The 19184-nt window shown below is 52.9% G+C and overlaps 3 protein-coding genes across 7 annotated transcripts; all 3 read left to right on the top strand.

Annotated features, from left to right (window-relative positions):
• The first annotated feature begins 4772 nt into the window (after positions 1-4772).
• Positions 4773-9290, top strand: STMN1 (stathmin 1). Its single transcript, XM_030504749.1, has 5 exons — positions 4773-4960; positions 6376-6446; positions 7203-7375; positions 8202-8393; positions 8768-9290. Exons 2-5 carry the CDS (start codon positions 6434-6436, stop codon positions 8834-8836), a joined length of 447 nt encoding a protein of 148 aa, XP_030360609.1. The 5' UTR covers positions 4773-4960; positions 6376-6433; the 3' UTR covers positions 8837-9290.
• A 1940-nt stretch (positions 9291-11230) lies between these two features.
• Positions 11231-14822, top strand: PAQR7 (progestin and adipoQ receptor family member 7). 5 transcript variants are annotated; one of them, XM_030505180.1, is made up of 3 exons: positions 11231-11306; positions 11790-11946; positions 13491-14822. In XM_030505180.1, the coding sequence occupies exons 1-3, from the start codon at positions 11269-11271 to the stop codon at positions 14568-14570; spliced, it is 1275 nt and encodes a 424-aa protein (XP_030361040.1). In that variant the 5' UTR covers positions 11231-11268; the 3' UTR covers positions 14571-14822. The 5 variants fall into 5 exon arrangements, with proteins under 5 accessions (XP_030361040.1, XP_030361044.1, XP_030361045.1 ...); XM_030505185.1 differs by lacking the exon at positions 11231-11306 and adding an exon at positions 11380-11419; XM_030505184.2 differs by lacking the exons at positions 11231-11306; positions 11790-11946 and adding an exon at positions 11370-11419.
• Positions 14823-15284: 462 nt separating this feature from the next.
• LOC115616189 lies at positions 15285-18183 on the top strand. Its single transcript, XM_030505186.1, has 3 exons — positions 15285-15447; positions 15772-15907; positions 17134-18183. The coding sequence occupies exons 1-3, from the start codon at positions 15361-15363 to the stop codon at positions 18000-18002; spliced, it is 1092 nt and encodes a 363-aa protein (XP_030361046.1). The 5' UTR covers positions 15285-15360; the 3' UTR covers positions 18003-18183.
• The last annotated feature ends 1001 nt before the right edge of the window (positions 18184-19184 follow it).

The raw sequence follows: 19184 nt of genomic DNA, 5'->3' as shown, positions 1-19184 counted from the left end.
TTCCCTCCCCACTTCATTTCCAAAGAGCCAAAGCAAATGTCTTTACTGGAATCTTCTATAGCTGCTGAATATTTTATGGCTTCCCAATGCATTGCTATTCCATGTGGTTGTCAAAATCACACTGTCTCCTCTGCTCTATCCCAGCTGAAGTGGCTGACTCTGACACTTTGAAATCTAATTAGTGCATCTCCTCTTGGCTCCCACGCAACAAACCAACCACCAAACCATAACCCCTTTCTTCATGCTTTCTCCCAGCCACTTGCTATCGCTGGGAGGTGCAGCTCTGCGCATCGGAGTTATTTTTGAACCCTCAGCAGAGAGTTGTTTATGGGCTTCCTTGAATAGCAAAGCTCCTGGTGCTCCATATGGGAAATGCAAATTTGTGAACTCGTGTTGCCAGCAGAAAGGGAAAAGCAGGAAGGATGCAGAGAAATGGGTCGAGGCTCCCAGCTCAGTTGGGAGCAGGGAGTGGGGGCAGCAATGTGAGGAGATCTCAGGGTCTTTCATTGGGTGCTTCTGGACGCAGTGGAGGTGGGAGCCAGCATCCACATGGATCTGTCTCTATATCTGGGAGGGAGCTGCCAGGAGAGCACAAGTGCACATGGATGTCTTGGAGGATCTGCTGGTGCCATGGAGGAAACAACCAGCTCTGAAATTGTACCCACCATTGGGAGCGGCTGTGACAGCTCTCGCTGGTGTGAAGTCTTTGGGCTCTAATAATAGTTGGGCTTGTGCTGAAGCCTTTTCCTCACTCTTGCCTCTCCCCAGCCATCTGTTCTCAAGAAATCTGTGGAATTCATGTCACTGAGCTCTTATCCATGTTTATTGGAGGGACAGAGACTGGCTGCCAAACCTAAAAGCTGGGGGAGAAGGCTGCTCAGAGATACACCAGTCGTTCGATCATTTTCTTAGGAAGCCTCATTTTCCTAGGAAACAAAGAATGAAAACCATGCCAGAAGATCTCCCAGCAGGCTGGGAAGGGAATTGTGCTGTTCCTTTGCCAGGCTGGGTCGACGGCAAACCTCACTAGTTAGGAGAAAGCCCAGATCTTGTTCAGCATCCTGGTGCAGCCAGGATGAAGCTGCTCATGTGTATGGCATTTCAGGGTTATGTTGCCCCAATATCAAAGCAGATAATTTATATTTTCATATCTCTTGCTGCCTGATTGAAAACAATTAAATCATTTCCAACAGCTCATTGGCAAGTGCAAATTTGTTCGGAAGGGAACATTTCCTTAATGGTGCTTTTCATCATAAATACAGTATCAGCCTAAATACCTCCAGTAAACATCAATTTCCTTAAATATTTCTTACGTTTGGGAGACCTTCCACTGTGAGGGGGAAACTCCCCAAAAGTCTTGTTTTATCCTTCAATTCTGTGGGTTCCTTGCCTGCATTTTGATTAAAACAGGAGACCAGTGAGACCTCTGGAGCCACTGATTCCTTGTGAGGCCTCTCAGGCAGCAGCACATGGGAACAGCCAGCGTGGAGAGGGGGAGGCTGCAGTGTGGGAAAGAATTGTCTGAACATTAATACAAAGACTGGGAAACATGGATAGAAAGAGATGTCCCCTCTGCCTCTGAGAACAAGTTTCTTTTGAATTACTATCTCCACTATCAGGTTATTTATTAAATCACTTAAACTGATTGACTCAGGTCAAATAGTGTATTAGATTTCTAGTTTTAAGATGAACTTCGTTAATGCAGTGCCTGTTGCCAGACTTAGCAAATATTTGCTAATATTACTTACCAAGATGCTTTAAAATATTCTCTGATGAGCAAACAGCTGTCAGTCCTTCCACCACGAGTGCTTAGGGGTGGCAATTTAATGCTCGGAAAGCACATTTTCTTATTGGAGATGAGATATTTTTGCAAGTTAAAAAAGCTGCTGTGGGCTGAGCTGTCACCTGGTTATGTCAGACTCTCTGTGGGATGTTTTGATAAGCACATAGAGGAAACGCTTTAATCTTTATGCTAAATCTGATCATGTCACATCCTAAATTCACACGTACAGGGAGTGTTCCCAATGGGACCATGATGGACCTGTTCCGCTGAGAGCACAGTGTGTGGGACCGAGGGGCCGTGAGCACCCCCCCAGCCTGTGGCATGACTTAGATTGCACAAGGGTGATGATTTTAAGTGGGTGCAGTTACCACTGGCTCGGATCCATCCTGAGGGTAGGACATATTCCTAATTTATGGAGCCTTTGGCTCTTTCTACTCTGGGAATACCTTTTGCAGGTTCTGCTGTGGTCCTTTGTTATCTTCAAGATGCAGAAATTCATCTGGCTGATGTGGTTAGAGTTGGGCTTGAAATGTATCTTCATCTCAAACCCTGTTTTGGGGCTAAATAGTGACATGTTGGAGGAAATTTCTCGTGCTGCTGCTTGCTCTTTTCATTTGGAAAACCTGGAATTACAGCAAAAAGCTTTTGTTGGTGATAAGGAATTCAGTAGATACAAAACCTGCCACAGCCACATGCTGCTGGAAAGAAGAGTCTGTTTAGAACTGCAATAAATGTCGATAAACACAAATCAAATGCAAATGAAATAAAAGCTTTTCATATTCTCCATTCTCCTCGAGATCAGACAAAAATAAATTCCACAGAGATAAATTGGTTTTATGAAACGTTCCAAAAATAAAACTACTCTTGCAATGAGGCCAAAAAAGAGATTGTTGCTGTGCCTTCCCAGCTGCCAAGAGCTGTTGTTTCTCTTTGTACCCCAATAACACTCAAAGGTTTTGGTTGAAGTTGAAAACAGTTGAGGTGGGTGTTGTAAAGGGGTTGCTGAAGAGTCTCAGCATGGAAAATGCCAGAGCTGAGAACAAATTTCAAACCCGATTCCCAGCTCAGTGCCTCTCGTCAATTAAGCAGGTTGCCTTTTGCATCAGAGAGTTCTTATCTGAAAGGAATGGGTTTGGCTTTAACGCCAAGCTGCAAAGGAAGGTAAGTTACATTCAGGTCCTTTTTTCCTTTCTTTCTTTCTTTTTTTTTTTTTTTTTCCCTATGAGAAGCGCAGGAAATAAGACGGAAATCACTGAGAACAGCCCCTGCATGATTCCTGGGTTTATCTCAGCCTGCATCCCTTCTTCAGTGGTGGCAAATGATGTTTCATCATCATCTCTCTAGGGGGTGAGGGCTGACTAGAGGCAGTCACACAGGTACCAAACAGAAAGCCCTGAGCCCCGGAAGCCTTGTTTCCTCTGGGAAATGCTGAGATCATCCCAGGATAAGCTCACTGATTTTACTAAAAAGCATTAATATTAAAGCATCCAACACATTGTTGATCTACACAGATGATAATTAATAAACGATCAAGTAAAACAGAGGCTGATGGCACGCTCTCTTGGCTGCTTTGTCTTCCAGCAGCATTTCATGCAATTTAATCCAAGCATTCAAGATGTTTCACTTAAAAACGCATGTGTTGTATGTACTATCTGTGCATCTACCGCTGCTATTGAGCCAGGAACCCTGTGAATGTACCAGACATGACCCTGATGGGCCAAGCAGCCACCGCATGTTGACTCTGAAAGCCCTTCAATCGCACAGAAAGGTTCTAACACGCTGCTGGAAAATGGCTCTTCCCATGCCCAGCAAGGCACTCCAGCAGAAAACTCTCCCAGTTCTAGCAGCTCGGTGGCTGGATGTGGTTTCCATGGAAATAGACATCAGATCAGCAAAAAACAGGGCAAGTGTTTAAAATAATCTCTGTTTTGAAAGCTTTGTGCGGTTCTGTCACAATATTAACCGTGTGCAAGGTAGGATTTTTTTTATTTTATCGTTTTTGGTGCAAAATCCTTGTTTTTAAGAGTGTGCACAAGGGTGGGTCCTTTGGAAAAGTCCGTTCTTCGGTATTGAGGGTATGGAGGCTGCTGTGCTGGGCTTGCATTGCAGCAGAACGTGTGTGCTGTCCTCCGGCCATCTGCTTTTGTGCACATTGACTCTTGGTGTAACTCAAGTGGCTGTAGCACGAAGCTGCCGTGGGGATGGTGCACAAGCCATTTGTATTGAACATGCACAAACACAGCCAGTTCATTAAAAGCACATTTGCATGCGAGCCACTTCCCTACGCTTGGCAAGAACGTTATCTTGGAAAGGCGAACACTCACAGTGCAGCCCATGGGACAAGGATGGATCATCTTTACAGGGCCATTATGTGCATACCATGGAATCTGCATGGACACGGCTGTTGTGGATGTGCTTTGACTCGCTGGTGTCACCCCAAAGGAGTGGGTGGCCACGTCCCCAAAACGCGCTGCAGAGGCGGTGGGGCGGGTGCACTGTCAGAGCCACGGACCCGCTCTGGGGCTGGTCTGCAGTGGCTGCGACCCCGAGGTGACCAGAGGAACGTGGTGGTCACCTTGCGCCCGTGCCCTCACACACATGGCCATGGCCCGCAGGTGACTGCGGCCCCGAGGTGAGCGGCGATGCCCCTGAGGAGACCGAGTGCCCAGTCCCGAGGCGACCGCCCGCGCCACAGCTCCACTCCGGACAGTGCCCCCGGCGGGACGGGTGACCCCGACCGTCGGACCGCGGCCGCGCCGGGGCCGCTCCTCCCGCCTGGTCCGCGGAGCAAGACAATGGGAGTCCCGCCGCCCGCCGAACACGGCGGGGCGCGGGGCGCGGGGCTGGCCGCGGGGCGGGGGGCACCGCCGCGAGACCCCGCACCCCCCGCGCGGGCCCCGCCGTGCCCGGGGGTCGCCGCCCCCCTCGCCCCGCGCCGCTCCCCGCCCGCGCGCGCGACGGACTACATTTCCCGGCATGCAGCGGGCGGGGGGGAGAGGGGCGCGTGCCCCCCGCCTCACTCCCCGCCGATAGTCCCCCCCCCGTCGGCGGGCGGCACGTGCCGCCGCGCTCGGCCAATGGAAGCGGGGCGGGGCGGGTCACGTGCCATTGTTTGGCGCTTTTGTGCGCGGCGCGGCGGGCGGGAGCGGAGTGCGGCCGGAGCGGCGGCGCGGGCAGGTGGGTGCGCGGCGGCACCGCGGGACCTCCGCGATCGGGGCGGGCGTCCGTGGCCGCTCGGTGCTGACAGAGCGGGGGATGTGGCACAGCGGAGGTCTTGGCGCTGAGAGGGGATGGGTGGCGGTGCGCAGCGTGAGGGGGTCTGAGGATGCGGGTCAGCGGGAGGGAGACCGCAGCGGGCGCCGCAGTCGTTTGCAGGCGCTTGGGGAGGGGGCGCCGCGTCCGCCGCTTTTGTCTGTTCTGCTGGCGGGGGTCGTGTCCCCGCCCGCCGCCCGCTTCTCGGGCGTCGCGGTGACAAAGGGAAGGGAGACAATGGGCGGGGGGTGCCCCTCGCCGCCCCCGGTCCCGGTGCGGAGCGGGGTGTCTATTGTCCCGGGAGCGGGCGACGCCGTGTGAGGGGCGACGCCCTGCTCGCGGCAGCGGCGCCCCCTCCCCTCCCTGACAGGACCCCGCCATTGTTAGTGGGGAAGGGGCGGCGCCCGGGCGGGGCGCCCCTATGCTGTCGCGCTCGGGGCCCCGCGGCTGAGCCCCGCTTGCCGGCGGTGGTGCGGGGGTTCCCGTCCTGCGACCCGCAGCCGCCCCGTTAACCCCGTCTGTTCCCCGTTCCCCTCGCCCCGGGGTGGGGCACGGGGCCCGCACCTGCGGCGGGGGGCGGCAGGTGCCCGGATGTTACTGTTGGCCCCGCCCTCCCTCGAGCCCCCCGCGCGCGCGGGATGGCGCGGGCGCGCGCGCGCTCGCTCCCTCCCCGGCGGTTTGAATTCGGTGCGGTCGGGAAGGCGCGTGCGGGGGGGAGCGGGCGGGGCCTCCGCCTCGGCTCCCATTGGCTGGCGGCGGAGGGGCGGGGGGAGCATTGCCGTCGGGGGGAGGCTGGGCGGCGGCGGGAGCGCGCGCGCGCGCCCCGGGCCCCGCCTCGGCGGCGGCTGGGAGCGGAGCGGCCCCGCGGGGGTTAACGCGCGCGGTGGCTCTGTTCTTCTCGCGTCCCCTCCTGAGCGAGGCGCGGGGCCGTGTGCGCGCTCCCGACCCGCCCCGCGGGCAGCGTCCGCCCGCAGCGGCACGAAGAAACGCGCGTTTAAAGGAGCTCGGCGCGGCTGTGCCGCCCTGGCGCGCATCCGCTGTGTGCTGCTGAATGAACGGTCGAGTGGGAGGCTTTGTTTGCGTTCCTTGATTACGGGGTAGCAAACGGGAACTGAAAACCCCCGACTACAGTCGTACACGTAGATCCTGCAACACCCGTAATGGGGAACCTCTCTGCTGTTCATGTACATCAGCCTCCTAGGCTGACTGGAATTACTGACAGCATTAACCTACCTGCTTGTCTTTTGTTCAGCAGCTCTAATTGTGCTTAACGATTTTTATTAGGAGGTAGATTAAATTCATGTACTTAACATTCAAAAGCATGTTTCTTTGTTATTTAGGACTCCAACTGATTGACGTTCTTGCAGAGTTGGTTTCTGGAGTCATATTTTCTTGGTCATGGCTACTTCTGGTATGTGGTATTATGCACTAAATGCTCTTATGTCAGTTTTTTCCTCTCAATTTCCTCAGAAATAATTAAAAAATCTAATATAGTAAAATAAAGTGTTGTTCACTGTGGCTTTCACCCATCTCGAGCCTGCTTTGGAGAAGCTGTTAAAACCGGGTGCTTGTGAAAACGTAACGAAAGCCCTCTTGGAGTAGGCTGTTAGCAGATGGGCTTCAGCTCAGCTGCATGCCATCTGCTCTGTGAACAGAACTGACGATCATCTAGACATCTTGGTGATCAAAGCTGGTGTGCTGGTACAGCTGACTCCGTGCCCAGGGGCTGATGTGCTTCTTCATAGGTGTTTGAAAAGAGAAGGCTGGATTGCATGTTTCTTTGAAACCTGGTGTCAGTTCTTGGCTGTGTCAGGTCTTTAGGTAAACACCTTGAAACTTCCTTAAACTTGTCATTGGAGAACGGGTGAATTTTCATTGGAAATGGGGATAATCTTGTTTTCATGGCCCTGAATATCAAAGGCTAAAATCAAATGTCAGGTGCTTGGGTAACGTGGTATCGATGAAGAACTGCAAACAAAATTGCCTGGCATGTTTTTGGATGGTGGTGCTGCTGCTTAAAACAAGAATATTGGCTCAAATACTAACTGCTTCCTTAAGTGGGCTTTGTGGTACCGAGTCTTTGAAGGCTGTTGCTCAAGTTAGTTCAATTCCTGGCTTAAAATATTGTTTTGTTTCTTTGTCGTCCCCCCCCCCGCCATGTCCCTAGATATTCAAGTGAAGGAACTGGAAAAGCGTGCCTCTGGGCAGGCATTTGAGCTGATACTCAGTCCCCGCTCAAAAGAAGCAGTCCCAGAATTCCCTCTTTCTCCCCCAAAGAAGAAGGATGTGTCATTGGAGGAGATCCAGAAGAAATTGGAAGCAGCAGAAGAGAGGCGTAAGGTAAATTTGAATCAGCTTAAGTGAGCGCTGCTCAACTAGTCTGGGCAAGTTGTTTTGCTTTTTGTTTGGCTTTCTAAATTATTATTAATTTGATGCTTGGGACAAGTGATTCTCAATTTGTATTATGGTAAATGAAGTATTAATTGAACTACTTTGGAGTCTCTGGGGCTTTAGGGAACCTTTGTTATGGTCTGCAAAGCTCCACCTTTGTTCCCAAAGCGATCTTGAATGGTCACTTGAAGAACTGGGAGAAAATGTTTAGTTGAGAGGGGATGCACTTTGAGGATGAAGTGTGTTTTCTGGTCTTTAACATCATAAGATCCATTTTCTCCTAGAAAATGCAGTGGTGAATGTGCAGTGAGAAGGTATGTGAATGCAGTGTCTAACTTGATGCAGCATCTTGCTGTTGAGATGTAGCTTGGAGCCCTTGAATATGCAGAGGCTTATTAATGGAAGTGCAGCCTCCTGTATGACCTGAATCACATAGATTCACCATTCAGAGAAGTGAGAATCTTCTAGGAAAGATCCATCAGTGTTAATACTTTACAAAGTCCTACACCCCTCCCCCCCACCCCTTTCCTGAAACCCTCATTAACAAAACTTGTGTGTAACAACAGAAATTTACCTCTTGTGGTAGGTTGTAATGGTGAAATACAGGTTCTGTGGGTAGGGGGAGCACCAGAGAGCTTGGTTCTGTGTCAAAGTTATGCTGTTCTCCAGTAAACCAGCAGCAAATCTTTTCTCTTGGGAGCTGTGAGCAGCTCAGCTGTAGCTGTCTGTGTAATTAATCTCTCATGGTCAAAGCACCCATCCTCTGTTTTGCTAGTCTCATGAAGCAGAAGTCCTGAAGCAGCTGGCTGAGAAGCGGGAGCATGAGAAAGAGGTGCTTCAGAAAGCCATTGAGGAAAACAACAACTTCAGCAAAATGGCAGAGGAGAAGCTGACCCACAAAATGGAAGCTAACAAAGAAAACCGTGAGGCACAAATGGCTGCTAAACTGGAACGCTTGAGGGAGAAGGTGGGTGTGGAGTCCCAGTTCCCCTTTGGGAGCGAGTTTATCCATGCTCCTTACTTTAAATACTGATTAAATAAAGCCAAGTAAATGGTCAAGTGAGGGGGGTGCTATGAATCTATAGACATCCCTGGTGGTTCTGTGGTGATCTCATCTTGGAAGATTATTAAATCTGGAGAAATCCTCCTCTTGGGGGAGAAGGAATGGATGGGGTTGGCGCAGCATCTCGCTTCTTTCTTACAAAGCTTCATCCTGTAGCTGCTGTCAGTAACCCATGCTCACAGGTTGCTGTGGGAAGCAAGCTGGAGCTTGCTATGCCAGCCTGCAGCCTCCCTGTCTAGGCCTGCGCAGCTAACTGCTTCCTTGCTGTTGTCTTTCAGGACAAGCATATTGAAGAGGTTAGAAAGAACAAAGAAGGCAAAGACCCTGGTGAGGCTGAAACCGACTGACTTCATTCTGGAAATTGACTCTCTCCCCCTCCTCTAAATATCCAAAGACTGTACTGGCCAGTGGTTTTATCTTTGGTTTTGTTTCGGTTCTGGTTTTTTTTTGTTTTGTTTTGTTTAAGTTTCTAGAAACTGATGTAGAACTGTAAAATTAGATCCAAACTGTACACTTTGCTTGGGGGCTAGAGGAGAGACTTTCCATGTTTCACTTTTTCTAAAGTGTTGTCTTTCCAGTGTAGCTATCTTCTTGTTGCATCCTTTTCTACTCCAGCGCGCTTGCTGCTGGGTTGATGGCTAGTACTGTATCAGCTCTGTAAGACGTTTGTGAAAGGAATAAGTAGAATATACTGTTCCATGCTAAATATGTTACACTTCAAAAATCTGACTCTGTCCCAGTCTGCTAAAATACTGCTGTAACTGAGTGACTAAATAAAGCTGCACAGTGCTGTTATGAGAATGACTTCTGAAAATGACATGAGAAACCAAATGGGTCGGCTGAGGTCGGCAGCAGGCTCCCAGTGCTGGGTGGAAGGGTCCTTGCATCCATGGGCATGCTGCTGCCTTTCCTAGAGCACTCCCATTGTCTTCATTCTACAATCAGAGCTTTGTTTGGACACCTCAGCAGTCGTCAGCTGTTGTGTGTTTTTGTTCAAAAGAGTTCAGAACCACCTCCCCTGGGGTGCTGATGCTTCAACAAACAAGTCCTTGTTACCACATGACTGATCCGAGCTAGTTTTTGATGAGGGTTTCTGGAAGATGACTTGTTCTATTGAATAGTGACTTGTGTCCTGCGATGTCAGAGCATAGAAGGCAGAAACCTGTCCTGAGCTGGGATCCTCAGCCTGCCCCGATGACAATGCTGGTGTGGCCAAGAGTTATTCTTGTTTTGGTGTGTGCCAGATGCCTGGGGACAGTGCACTGTGCCACAGGGCCGGGCTGGAGATTAACTCCTGTGCGCAAGGACGTGTGTGTCTGTTCTGGTGTGTGAGGAATGGGTATGACTGTACTTCTGCTCTGAGGAAAGATGCTTTTTGGGTGGGTTGAGTGCAAAGTTGCTGTCTTGTACAGCTGCCTAAAAACACCCCAAACCCTTCCTCTGAGGGCATCTGTAGGGGCTCATGCTCCTCTGGGGAAGACAAGGCTGCAGTTGGTGTATGAACAGCCGCAGAACTTCAGTATAAAGCCCATGTCCTTGAAGTACTCTGCTTCAATAAGTGTGTTCCCTCAGAGCAGGGAAGCCTTGGGTCTCACAGCTTCTGTTTGTGTCAAACACTGGTGGCACTGCTGCTGGTGAGGTCCTGTCCTGCTCCCTTTGTGTTCTTGATCTCGAGGCTTGGCTGCCAGGTTTGGTTGCAGGTTGACTCCACGCATGGAGCATCTTGCACTGCCCAAGTGACAGATTCTTTTTGTTTTCTTTAAGGGGCTAATGAATCCTGGACCACTTGACCTGTCTTCTGGGGCTTGCTAAAGAAGGAACCTCAGTTTAGAAAGCTTTCTAATGTATCACACTTGCCACCCTTGATTGCAGCAGTTATAGTTAACCAAAAGCTAATATTACTCTGTTTGAATGAAGGAAGAATTGAGATAAGCCAGGCATGGGAAGATGTGATTGGATCCTTTCCCTGAAGGAGTTTCAGTGTTTTGATCCTAAGGTAAGAGCCTGTACTTTCACCCCCTAGGGAGCAGCCACCCATCTGCAGCAGAGGCATAGGGTAGGTTTAGGGCTTTTAATGGCACATGTCAACCTTGTGTAAGCTGAGAGCATGGGGCTGGGGGCCAGGCTCCATGTGGGGAGGTGAGGACCACGGAATACAGAGCTGAGCTTTGAGACAAAGGCTTGAACCTGCTCCGTAGTGTGCTTACCAATGACACTGAAGATCTAGTGCTGCATAATGGAGGTGTGATGCTCGATCAGATGCTGTGTACAAGATCAGGCATAATTAGCAATCAAAACCCCTCAATTCTTCATTATTAATGTATTTCTTCACTTGCTGCGAAAAGAGCGAGAGTCCCAAATACTCTGTGTGTGTGTGTGTGTGTGTGTGGTTCCTCCTGTGTTTTCAAGAGATGCGGGAGAAGGATGATGGCACTGCCAAACCCCAAATGGTTGTTAAGCACAAAGAGACATTGAGAGTGAGTTTCTGACTTGCCAAAGCTGTCAGATCTCAGCTCAAGGCCTTCTGTTCCCCTGTCTTAGTCCTGCTCTATGTGGCTGCCTGTGTCAAGGTTAACTGGAGCTTCAGGGTCTGAGCTTGGACTCACAGTTCCTCAGAGCTGCTCTGGGAAAATGAAAGTTTTGGGGGAGCAAATAGTGAAAGGATGTAGTGATCTGAGAACGCGGGAGGGGCGGGAACCAGCTAGGAGGAGCTGGTGCTCGGGCAGAGCAGGACCGGTGTCTCCGATAGGAAAAGCCGGGCCGGAGGGAAACAAAGAGGATGGAGAAGCCCGAATGGCCGCGGCCGCGTTGGGCCGGGTAAGAGATGGGGGGAGCGGCCGCGGTGGGGGCCGGGGCGGGGCGGGCGCAGGGGGCGGAGGCGCGGCGGGTCTCGGTGCGCAGCGGCGGGAGCGGAGCGGAGCACGCAGCAGGTTGGGGGGGGTCCCACGGCGGGGGGGGGGGGGCACCGGAAGGGGAGGGCCCCGAACAGCGGGACCGATCCCTGCCCGCCCCGGGAGGCGTTGCGGGAGGCGCTGCCCGGGCGCGGCCGCTGCGGCGCACCGCGGGCTCGGTGAGCTGCCGCTGCTGCGATGCAGCCGAATGTAGCTGAGAAGCAGCGTGTTTGTGCTGTAGGAGGTTAAATACAGATGTACGCACAGGGGCACAGCGGCTGCGGATGGCCGCGGCTGAGGCTGTGTCTGTAGGGGAAGGATTCGGTGGGATGGGTGGATGCTGCTTGAGACAGGAAATGCTCTGTAGGAAATAACAGGCATTTGAGGCAACGTTATTGACATCTCATAGGTATGTGGAGGTGGTTATTCAGCGCACAAGCCAGATTAATGATTTCCAGCCCTGCGGAGGATGTGCTCTGTTCATAACTGAGCATTGCCCAAGGCTTTATAGCTTCGAAGAGCCTTGCAAATCAACTCCTGCTCCAACAAGTTTTAGAGGACCTGAGGTAAATACCGCTCCTTTTCCTGCCTTGTGCTCAGCTGCTTGGAATGCAGCTTCCCCCCTGCTTCTGCCACAGCGTCTCCCCAGCCAGAGCCAGGGTGGCCTTTCGCATAGGTATTTGTATTCTGCTGGCTGTGCCGTGGTCTGGAGCTGAGCCCTGTGCCCGGGTGTCCTGGGCAGAGGCAGCCCTGGCACAGACCAGCTCTCAATTCAAACAGCCCATTGAATCTTGCTCGGAACAGCTTAACCCGGGAAGTTCTGCTTTTGCCCGTGTCTCCCCGGCAGGACTTGAGGCTGCTTCAGTTCAGTAGCTGCGAGTTCAGAAGAGGTTTATGGAGTTAAGTTTTCACTGGCAACCTGTTCATGTTGTGGTGTTACAGGAGGGTTTAGGAGACCAAGCGAGGGCCGGGGTTGCCCTCTGCAAGGTGCTGCCCCAGGCCAGGCTGGGGGGCCTCTTTAGCCTGGGATAAGAGTATTGAAGAGGGAAGCTATGCAGCAAACTCGGGCAGGCACGAGTTACGCATCGATCCACTCTGTTTTGATGAGGAAATTGCAGAGATCTTAAAAATAAACAGTCTTATCACCACCTCCTCCTGTTCCCAAACTTCAGAGAGCTTTTCCTGTCTGAGCTGTCCCCAGGATGACTGCACTTGCCAGGAGTTGAGGTGTAAATCAGCACCAGAGCTGGATGGGAGTTGGGCTTTTGTCTTCAGAACCTGTCTGAGCAGGAGCAGGTAGAGAGGAGGGGGGGTGGAATCTCATTTCAAGCACGTTCTGTTCGGTATGTTTTGAAGGTTGCCATGAAAAGGCAGAGCAAGCCAGCAAGGCGGTCCTTGTCTCGATAAGGGCAGCAGCTTCCGAAGTGTAGATATGGAAGCACTGGCTCGCACAGATGACATTGCTGGATCTTGGTGATGCAACAGGATGAACTCACCAACTGTGTTGGTTTTGTGCAAAGCTGCCTGGAAAAGCAGGAGCTGGAAAAAGGTGGCCAAAACTCCAAACACGGAAGTTAGATCTGTCACTGGCATTAGATATTTATGTTCTCAAATGCACCCCTCATGAAGCAGACCGGGTTGTCCCACTGCTTTGTGGGAACGTGGCTTGTTCTTTGTAAAGGCAGATACTGCAAACTGTTTACAAGGGGGGAAATGCAGGAGCAGGAAGGTTGTTTAGGATGTTTGGGTTGTCTAGCAAGCTGCTGGGAAGGGTAATCTAGGAACTGGTGCATCCCGGTGTGTTAAACACTCTGTCAGTTATCCCCATAGTTGTGTCCTCGACCTCTGTACTCCTCCAGACTGTCCGTCTGTGCAGCATGGGGCACTCCAGGGGTTCTTAAATCTCCCTTCAGCCTCCTTCCTATTACTATTTTTGGTAATGCTTTTATTTCAGCTCTAATGAGGCTGTTCCCCAGTCACTCATGACTTTACATATCTTTGGGAGAAAACCCCAAAGTGTTCAAACAGCCCCTGCTTGTTGTTTTGATTTTATTTTTTGTAAAGTCACTATTAAACCCCAAAGCAAAACTCTTTTCTCCCCGTCCCAAAGGTCGCTTTGCGTGGCAGGAACCCCCCGTTCAGCTGCATCATGGCAACAGTCGTCACCGAAAAGCTGAGCCGGCTCTTCATTAACGTGCGGCAGATCCCTCAGCTGCTGACCCCCCTCTCTCCCTCCACTGTCAGCAGTTCTGAGGTGCCAAAGGTCTTCTGGAAGCCCTACATCCACACGGGCTACCGGCCGGTGCAGCAGACCTGGCGCTATTACTTCTCAACGCTCTTCCAGCAGCACAACGAGGCCATCAATGTCTGGACCCACCTGGTGGCAGCGCTGATCCTGCTGCTGCGCTTCCAGCAGCTCTCTCAGCGAGTGGCTTTTGGGCAGGACCTGCATGCCCAGCCTCTCTTCATCATCATCGCGGCATCAATCACCTACCTGATGTTCAGCAGCCTCGCTCACCTTCTGCAGGCCAAATCTGAGTTCTGGCACTACAGCTTCTTCTTCATGGACTATGTGGGGGTTGCCATTTACCAGTATGGCAGCGCTCTGGTGCACTACTACTACGCCATCGAGCCAAGCTGGCACGAGAAGGTCAAGGGGTTTTACATGCCAGCAGCAGCCCTGTTAGCGTGGCTGTCCTGCGCTGGGTCCTGCTATGCCAAGTACCGGTACCACCAGTCTGCTCGCCTCCTGAGCCGGCTCTGCCAGGAGCTGCCCTCCGGCCTGGCCTACATGCTGGACATCAGCCCCGTGGCTCACCGCATCTGCACCGCGCCGCGCTCCGAGTGGGATGACCCGGCCCTTCTCTACCACAAGTGCCAAGTGCTGTTCTTCCTGATCGGAGCCTTCTTTTTCTCGCACCCTTACCCTGAGAAGTGGTTCCCCGGGAAATGTCACTTCTTCGGGCAGAGCCACCAGATCTTTCACGTGTTCCTGGTACTCTGCACGCTGGCACAGATCGAGGCGGTGGTGTTGGACTACGAGTCCAGGCGACAGATCTATTCCACTCTTCAGGGTGATTTGGCACATAATTTCTCTGCCCTATGCCTCTTCACTGTGACCTGCTCTGTCGTCACAGCCGCTTACATGGCCCAGAAGGTGAAGAACAAGCTGAACTTCAAAGAAGAGTAAGAGCTCTGAAGGAGAAGCGGGTGAGCTCACCTGAACGGTTGCTCTGCAGCACAAATCCCGGCACAGACTTAGAGAAGAGGACTGAAACGCTTTGTGATGTGTTACTCAGCAGTGCTCTCTGTAGGGAGGGAAAGTAAGAGCAAAGGAAGAGCTGCTTTTTATGCTTTGTTTTTAATTCAGAATTAATTCCAGCTTGCACTTACGATGGTACCTGCTTTAGTTCATGTGTCTGAATAAACAGTTGGAATGCAATAGCGTTGGCGCTGCAGCCCTCTAACAGCGGTGGGCTGGGAATAGTGCCACGGTGAAAGGTGAGGAGATGCCACCCGGCCGCTTGTTGGCAGCGGTGGGATCCAGCCCATGGGAGCAGACCGCGAACAAGGGTCGTGAGTTCGTTATCATTTCAGGCCCCTTTTCTATGGCTCAGGGCGTTGTACGGAGCTCCCCAGGCCCCCACAGGGCCCTGTCCCTGTGGTGTGCGCTGACAAGCGCGGTGCGACGCGGACACAGGGTTGGTGCGGTGCGGGCTGAGCCGCGGCGCAGCAGCGGGGCCGCGCACGGGCACGGACGCGGGAGCGGGCACGGACGCGGGAGCGGGCACGGACGCGGGAGCGGGCACGGACGCGGGAGCGGGCACGGACGCGGGAGCGGGCCCGCGCCGCCACCGCCTGTCGCTCATCCCGCCCCGCGGCTCTGATTGGTCGATCTCCACCACGAGCGTGCGCGGTGGCGGGAGCAGGGGGCGGTCCCGCGCACGGTTCCCGCTCCGCGGCGCGCTGCGGGGCCGGGCATGAAGCGCGGGCGCGGCGGGGCCCCGCTGGCCGGAGCGTGCGATGTGTGGCTGGACACGGCCGAGCTGAAGCGGAGCGCGGCGCAGGTGCGGACACCGCGGTGCTGCGGGGCAGGAGCGGCAGAGGGAGGCTGCGGGGCGGGGGGTGCGGAGCTGTGGGAAGGACGCGGTGGGGGCAGCAGAGCTCGGCGGGAACAGGCTGCAGCCGCGGTGCTGAGCACCCTGCGCTGTGACCCTGCTGGAGCTTGGGCGAGGTGACCCCCGTGGGTCCCCTCCCACCCCGGCTCTTCTGTCGTGGTGCCGCAGGAAGAGCTGAAGCGTTTAACAAAGGCGGGAATTGTGCCGCAACGCTGGAGGAAAAGTAGGACTGGTTTTAACAGCACGTATTCGCTTGGTTCTTTACCCACCCAGTCCCTCAGAGTCAACTCAGAAGCACCTCTGCGTGTTCTGGGAAGGAAAAACTCCTCAGCTGCTTTGACACGGACCAGGGGCTCTCAGCTGCGCACGAAGCAAACCACCATCTCCTCCTTCTTCAGCACTCGCACAGGTACCTGCGTGTGCTCCGGCAGGAAAGCAGTCTCGGGCTGTAACATAAACCCCTCATTGCTTTGCGTTTGGCAGCTTCACTAGGCAGGAAAGTGCTTTTTCTAGCAAAGAAAAGGTTAAAGGGTTGAACTCCCCAAAAAGATTTTATTGTGATGGTCGATCTAAATGCAGGCACCTTTTCCAGTGTTAGGTTAAAGCATAAGTGACAGCCAGTCCTTACTGAAGAGCAACCTAAGCACTAAATCCAGCACCAGGCTTCGCTCCCAACAACACTGGAGTTCTCAGTGGAACACTGGGAAGGCTGATTCAGCCCCAGGATTGACACAGACTGTCCAGGTGGCAAAACGTTCACTTCTGGATTCCTGGTGGTGTGAAGGATGCTCCAGTTGGGAACGCTGCTTTGGCTGCGGTGGGATGTTAATGCCAGGTTTGTTCTAAACATCAGCGTGGTTAAAACTGTTGGTTAAGTGCCCTTGGAAGAACATTGTAGCTGGAGGTGAGTGAGGAAAGCTTTTTATGAAGGGTTGGACAAAGCCTTTTCTAAAGGATGCAGTGTTTAATCCTGACTGAACCGATAAAGGAATCGCAGGGGAATGGGAATATTCCTGCTCCTTTTGAATGTGTTGGGTGCTTTCCTCTCTTTTTGTTGGATTCCCTCAATCAAAGGCATTTACTCGTTCACTGTGTGTGTTTGGCCTCATTGCACGCTCCTGCCTGGGCTGTAGGAATGGTTCTTATTGTTGTGGGTTTTTTTGCTTATTGTTCTTCTAGCTTGTCCTGAAGTGAGAATGACCTCACTTCTACTGAGAAGTTGTATTAGGCTTTATATGGAAGGGTTTCAGAAGGAAACAAGGGTCTTGATACCTTCATCAGGCAACAAAAGCATTCAGAATTTCACTGTGGAGTTCTGTGTTTTGGGATTGTTTTGGTATCTCTTGAGCTGCTGCTTCTGAAGGGAATGTCAGCAGGGAGCTGCCTGCATGCAGAGGGGAGGGACTGGAGCTCCTGCATCCCACCACGGGGGAGCCGACTGACTCCAACTACTCTGGTGTTTGAGGCTGTTCACCCGCAGCGGCCTACGGTGAGGTGGTGGCAGCACCAGCCTGGTCTAGAGAACACGAGTGGTGGTTCTGAGCCGAGCATCAAGGAATGGTGCTGTGGGTACTGACTGACCCTGAGGAATGTGTGTGCCAGCTCGGGTTTTAACTGATCCCTTCTTGTTTTCAGATGAAAAAGACAAAGAAAACTCCAGGCCGCCTCCTTTCATCCCAAATAAGGACTGTAAAGGAAAAGGTATTTCTTTGGCTGCTGCCCCTGTGAAGATCTTGGCTTTGCCGCAGATGGAGGCAGCCCAACACCAACCACCCTTCCGAAGCGAGGCGGGGACGGTGCTGGTTACAGCCCAGCGTCATGCACGGGAAGATCCTTTCACAGACTCACACATGGAGACCCACAGCAGGAGCGAGGCCTCCTGTGGGGCAGGAGAGGGTCGCTGCTGCTTCAGCCTCAGCTGCGGTTCAGAGGGCAGCCAGCTCATCCCTCACACTCACAAGGCTCAGTTATTGGCTGGAGAAGCAGTTTCAGCCAGCAGCAGCAGGACAAACAAACCAGAGGGCCGGGAACCCCCCGAGGAGGCAAAGGCCGGTCTTGTCTTCCACCCGAGACTTGGTGCAAAGCAGAGTAAGAAACCACGAGAAGGGAGCAGTGTTAATTCTTTAATTGATTTTACTGAGACTATAACCCCCAGTGGCATGAGCTGCAGTACCGGGGCTGCTGGCTTTCATTCGTCTCCACAGCGACCCGGTAGAGCGTGGCCCCTGCGAGAGCGCAGCCAGAACACGGGTGCTGCTTCAGCCGAGGCGGGATGGGACAGTCCCTGCAGGGAGCTGTTCACCCAGGACTCGGAGGGGAACAGGGTAATCGCTCACTGGGAGGTCCCATCTCCATGCAGGCAGCTGCCCCCCTCTCCCCCCAAGGGCTGTTCCAGCAGTGCTGCAGGATGGAGCTGGAGCGGATGGGGGGAGCAGGAGCCGGAGCTGTGCTATGAGCTGCTGTTCACGCAGGATTCGGAGGGGGGCAGAGTGATTAAACACTGACACGTTGCCTTCGAATGGGTTGTGAAGCTGCAGGGAAAGCGTTTTGTTTGTCAGCGTTAGGGAAGTGTATCCCTGTTTCTGTATGTGTGGCTTAGGCAGCACCTGCAGCAGCCCCATGCGTCAGGCAGGACCCTTCTGTGCGCTGAGATGATGCTTTAATAAAGGTAAAACTTTGAAGCACTGTGCGTGTGATGGTCTGTTTGACTCCTGGTTACAGCCCGTGTGGCTGAGGCCTGGTGCTGCCTGGTGGGTGTATGAGCGAGCCGCCTGCCCAGCTTCATTCTGCCCCTGTCAGCAGCGGCTGTGCCAGCCCCAGGCCTGGATGTGGTGTCTGCTCACACACTGCAGCTTGTGCTTCTGGAACTGCTCGCTGCCGGTGGGGTCACAGCATGGAAACGGCTGCTGGAGTTTCGAAGCTGTGGCAAAGAGGAGGAATTGTCACGGTGCATCTGAGTAAGTGTGAACAGTCCCAGCGCTGGGCTGGGATCTCTGGCGCAGGTGGGATGCACCTTGGTGCAGTGGGGCTGCCCCGGAGGGGTTATGGCCACTGGCTGATGCTGGAGGGAGCAGTGAGTGCTCGGGCAATACAATGGGTCTGTATTGGTTTAACTGCTCGTGGCAGCTGCCAGTCTCAGTAACAGCAGTGGAACGTCCTCTATGCTGCATATTCAACATAAACCCCTGCTTTTGGATGGGCTACTTTAGATGGTACCTGTTTTAGACCAGCTGCTCCAAAACCCCAGGGTCATGAGCAGCAGAGTCCACCTGTGAGCACCATCAGGCTGCAGAACAGCCTGCCCTGGCAGCAGCAACCACCTTTTGATCTTTCTTTTTAAATACCAGGTACGTCCTTCTTTACCACTGCAAATGGCACTTTTAAAGACAGCTTTACTTTCCCCTCGGGCCACAATTAATGTACAATAATTACAATGTACAATAATTATAATGTACAATAGATCAAACTGGAGTTACGTCATAGCCCAGAAGTGAATGGTGCTGATACACTTGTATATGGAGCCTGCACATAGGGCACGCTCCTAGGAACCAGGAACTCTTGGTTACAGCTCCATGTTATCCACAGGCAGGTGTATTCCCATCAAATCCTTATATTGGGACAGAGAGAAGGGTCACATAATCCACTGGCTCTTGGCCCACATCTGAGAGGGGAGGAGCTGTATCAGT

Source organism: Strigops habroptila, chromosome 12 (genome assembly GCF_004027225.2).
Source record: "Strigops habroptila isolate Jane chromosome 12, bStrHab1.2.pri, whole genome shotgun sequence".
Classification (NCBI taxonomy): domain Eukaryota; kingdom Metazoa; phylum Chordata; class Aves; order Psittaciformes; family Psittacidae; genus Strigops; species Strigops habroptila.
This window is presented reverse-complemented; position numbering and strand designations above follow the sequence as displayed.

Coding starts and splice junctions, on each gene's coding strand:
- STMN1 (XM_030504749.1), top strand. Junction 7,376..8,201: donor CAGCAGAAGAGAGGCGTAAG/GTAAATTTGAAT, acceptor CTGTTTTGCTAG/TCTCATGAAGCAGAAGTCCT. Junction 8,394..8,767: donor TGGAACGCTTGAGGGAGAAG/GTGGGTGTGGAG, acceptor GTTGTCTTTCAG/GACAAGCATATTGAAGAGGT.
- PAQR7 (XM_030505180.1), top strand. CDS start 11,269: ATGGAGAAGCCCGAATGGCCGCGGCCGCGTTGGGCCGG. Junction 11,307..11,789: donor CCGCGGCCGCGTTGGGCCGG/GTAAGAGATGGG, acceptor GACATCTCATAG/GTATGTGGAGGTGGTTATTC. Junction 11,947..13,490: donor CAAGTTTTAGAGGACCTGAG/GTAAATACCGCT, acceptor CCCGTCCCAAAG/GTCGCTTTGCGTGGCAGGAA.
- LOC115616189 (XM_030505186.1), top strand. CDS start 15,361: ATGAAGCGCGGGCGCGGCGGGGCCCCGCTGGCCGGAGCGTGCGATGTG. Junction 15,448..15,771: donor TGAAGCGGAGCGCGGCGCAG/GTGCGGACACCG, acceptor TTACCCACCCAG/TCCCTCAGAGTCAACTCAGA. Junction 15,908..17,133: donor CTTCTTCAGCACTCGCACAG/GTACCTGCGTGT, acceptor TCTTGTTTTCAG/ATGAAAAAGACAAAGAAAAC.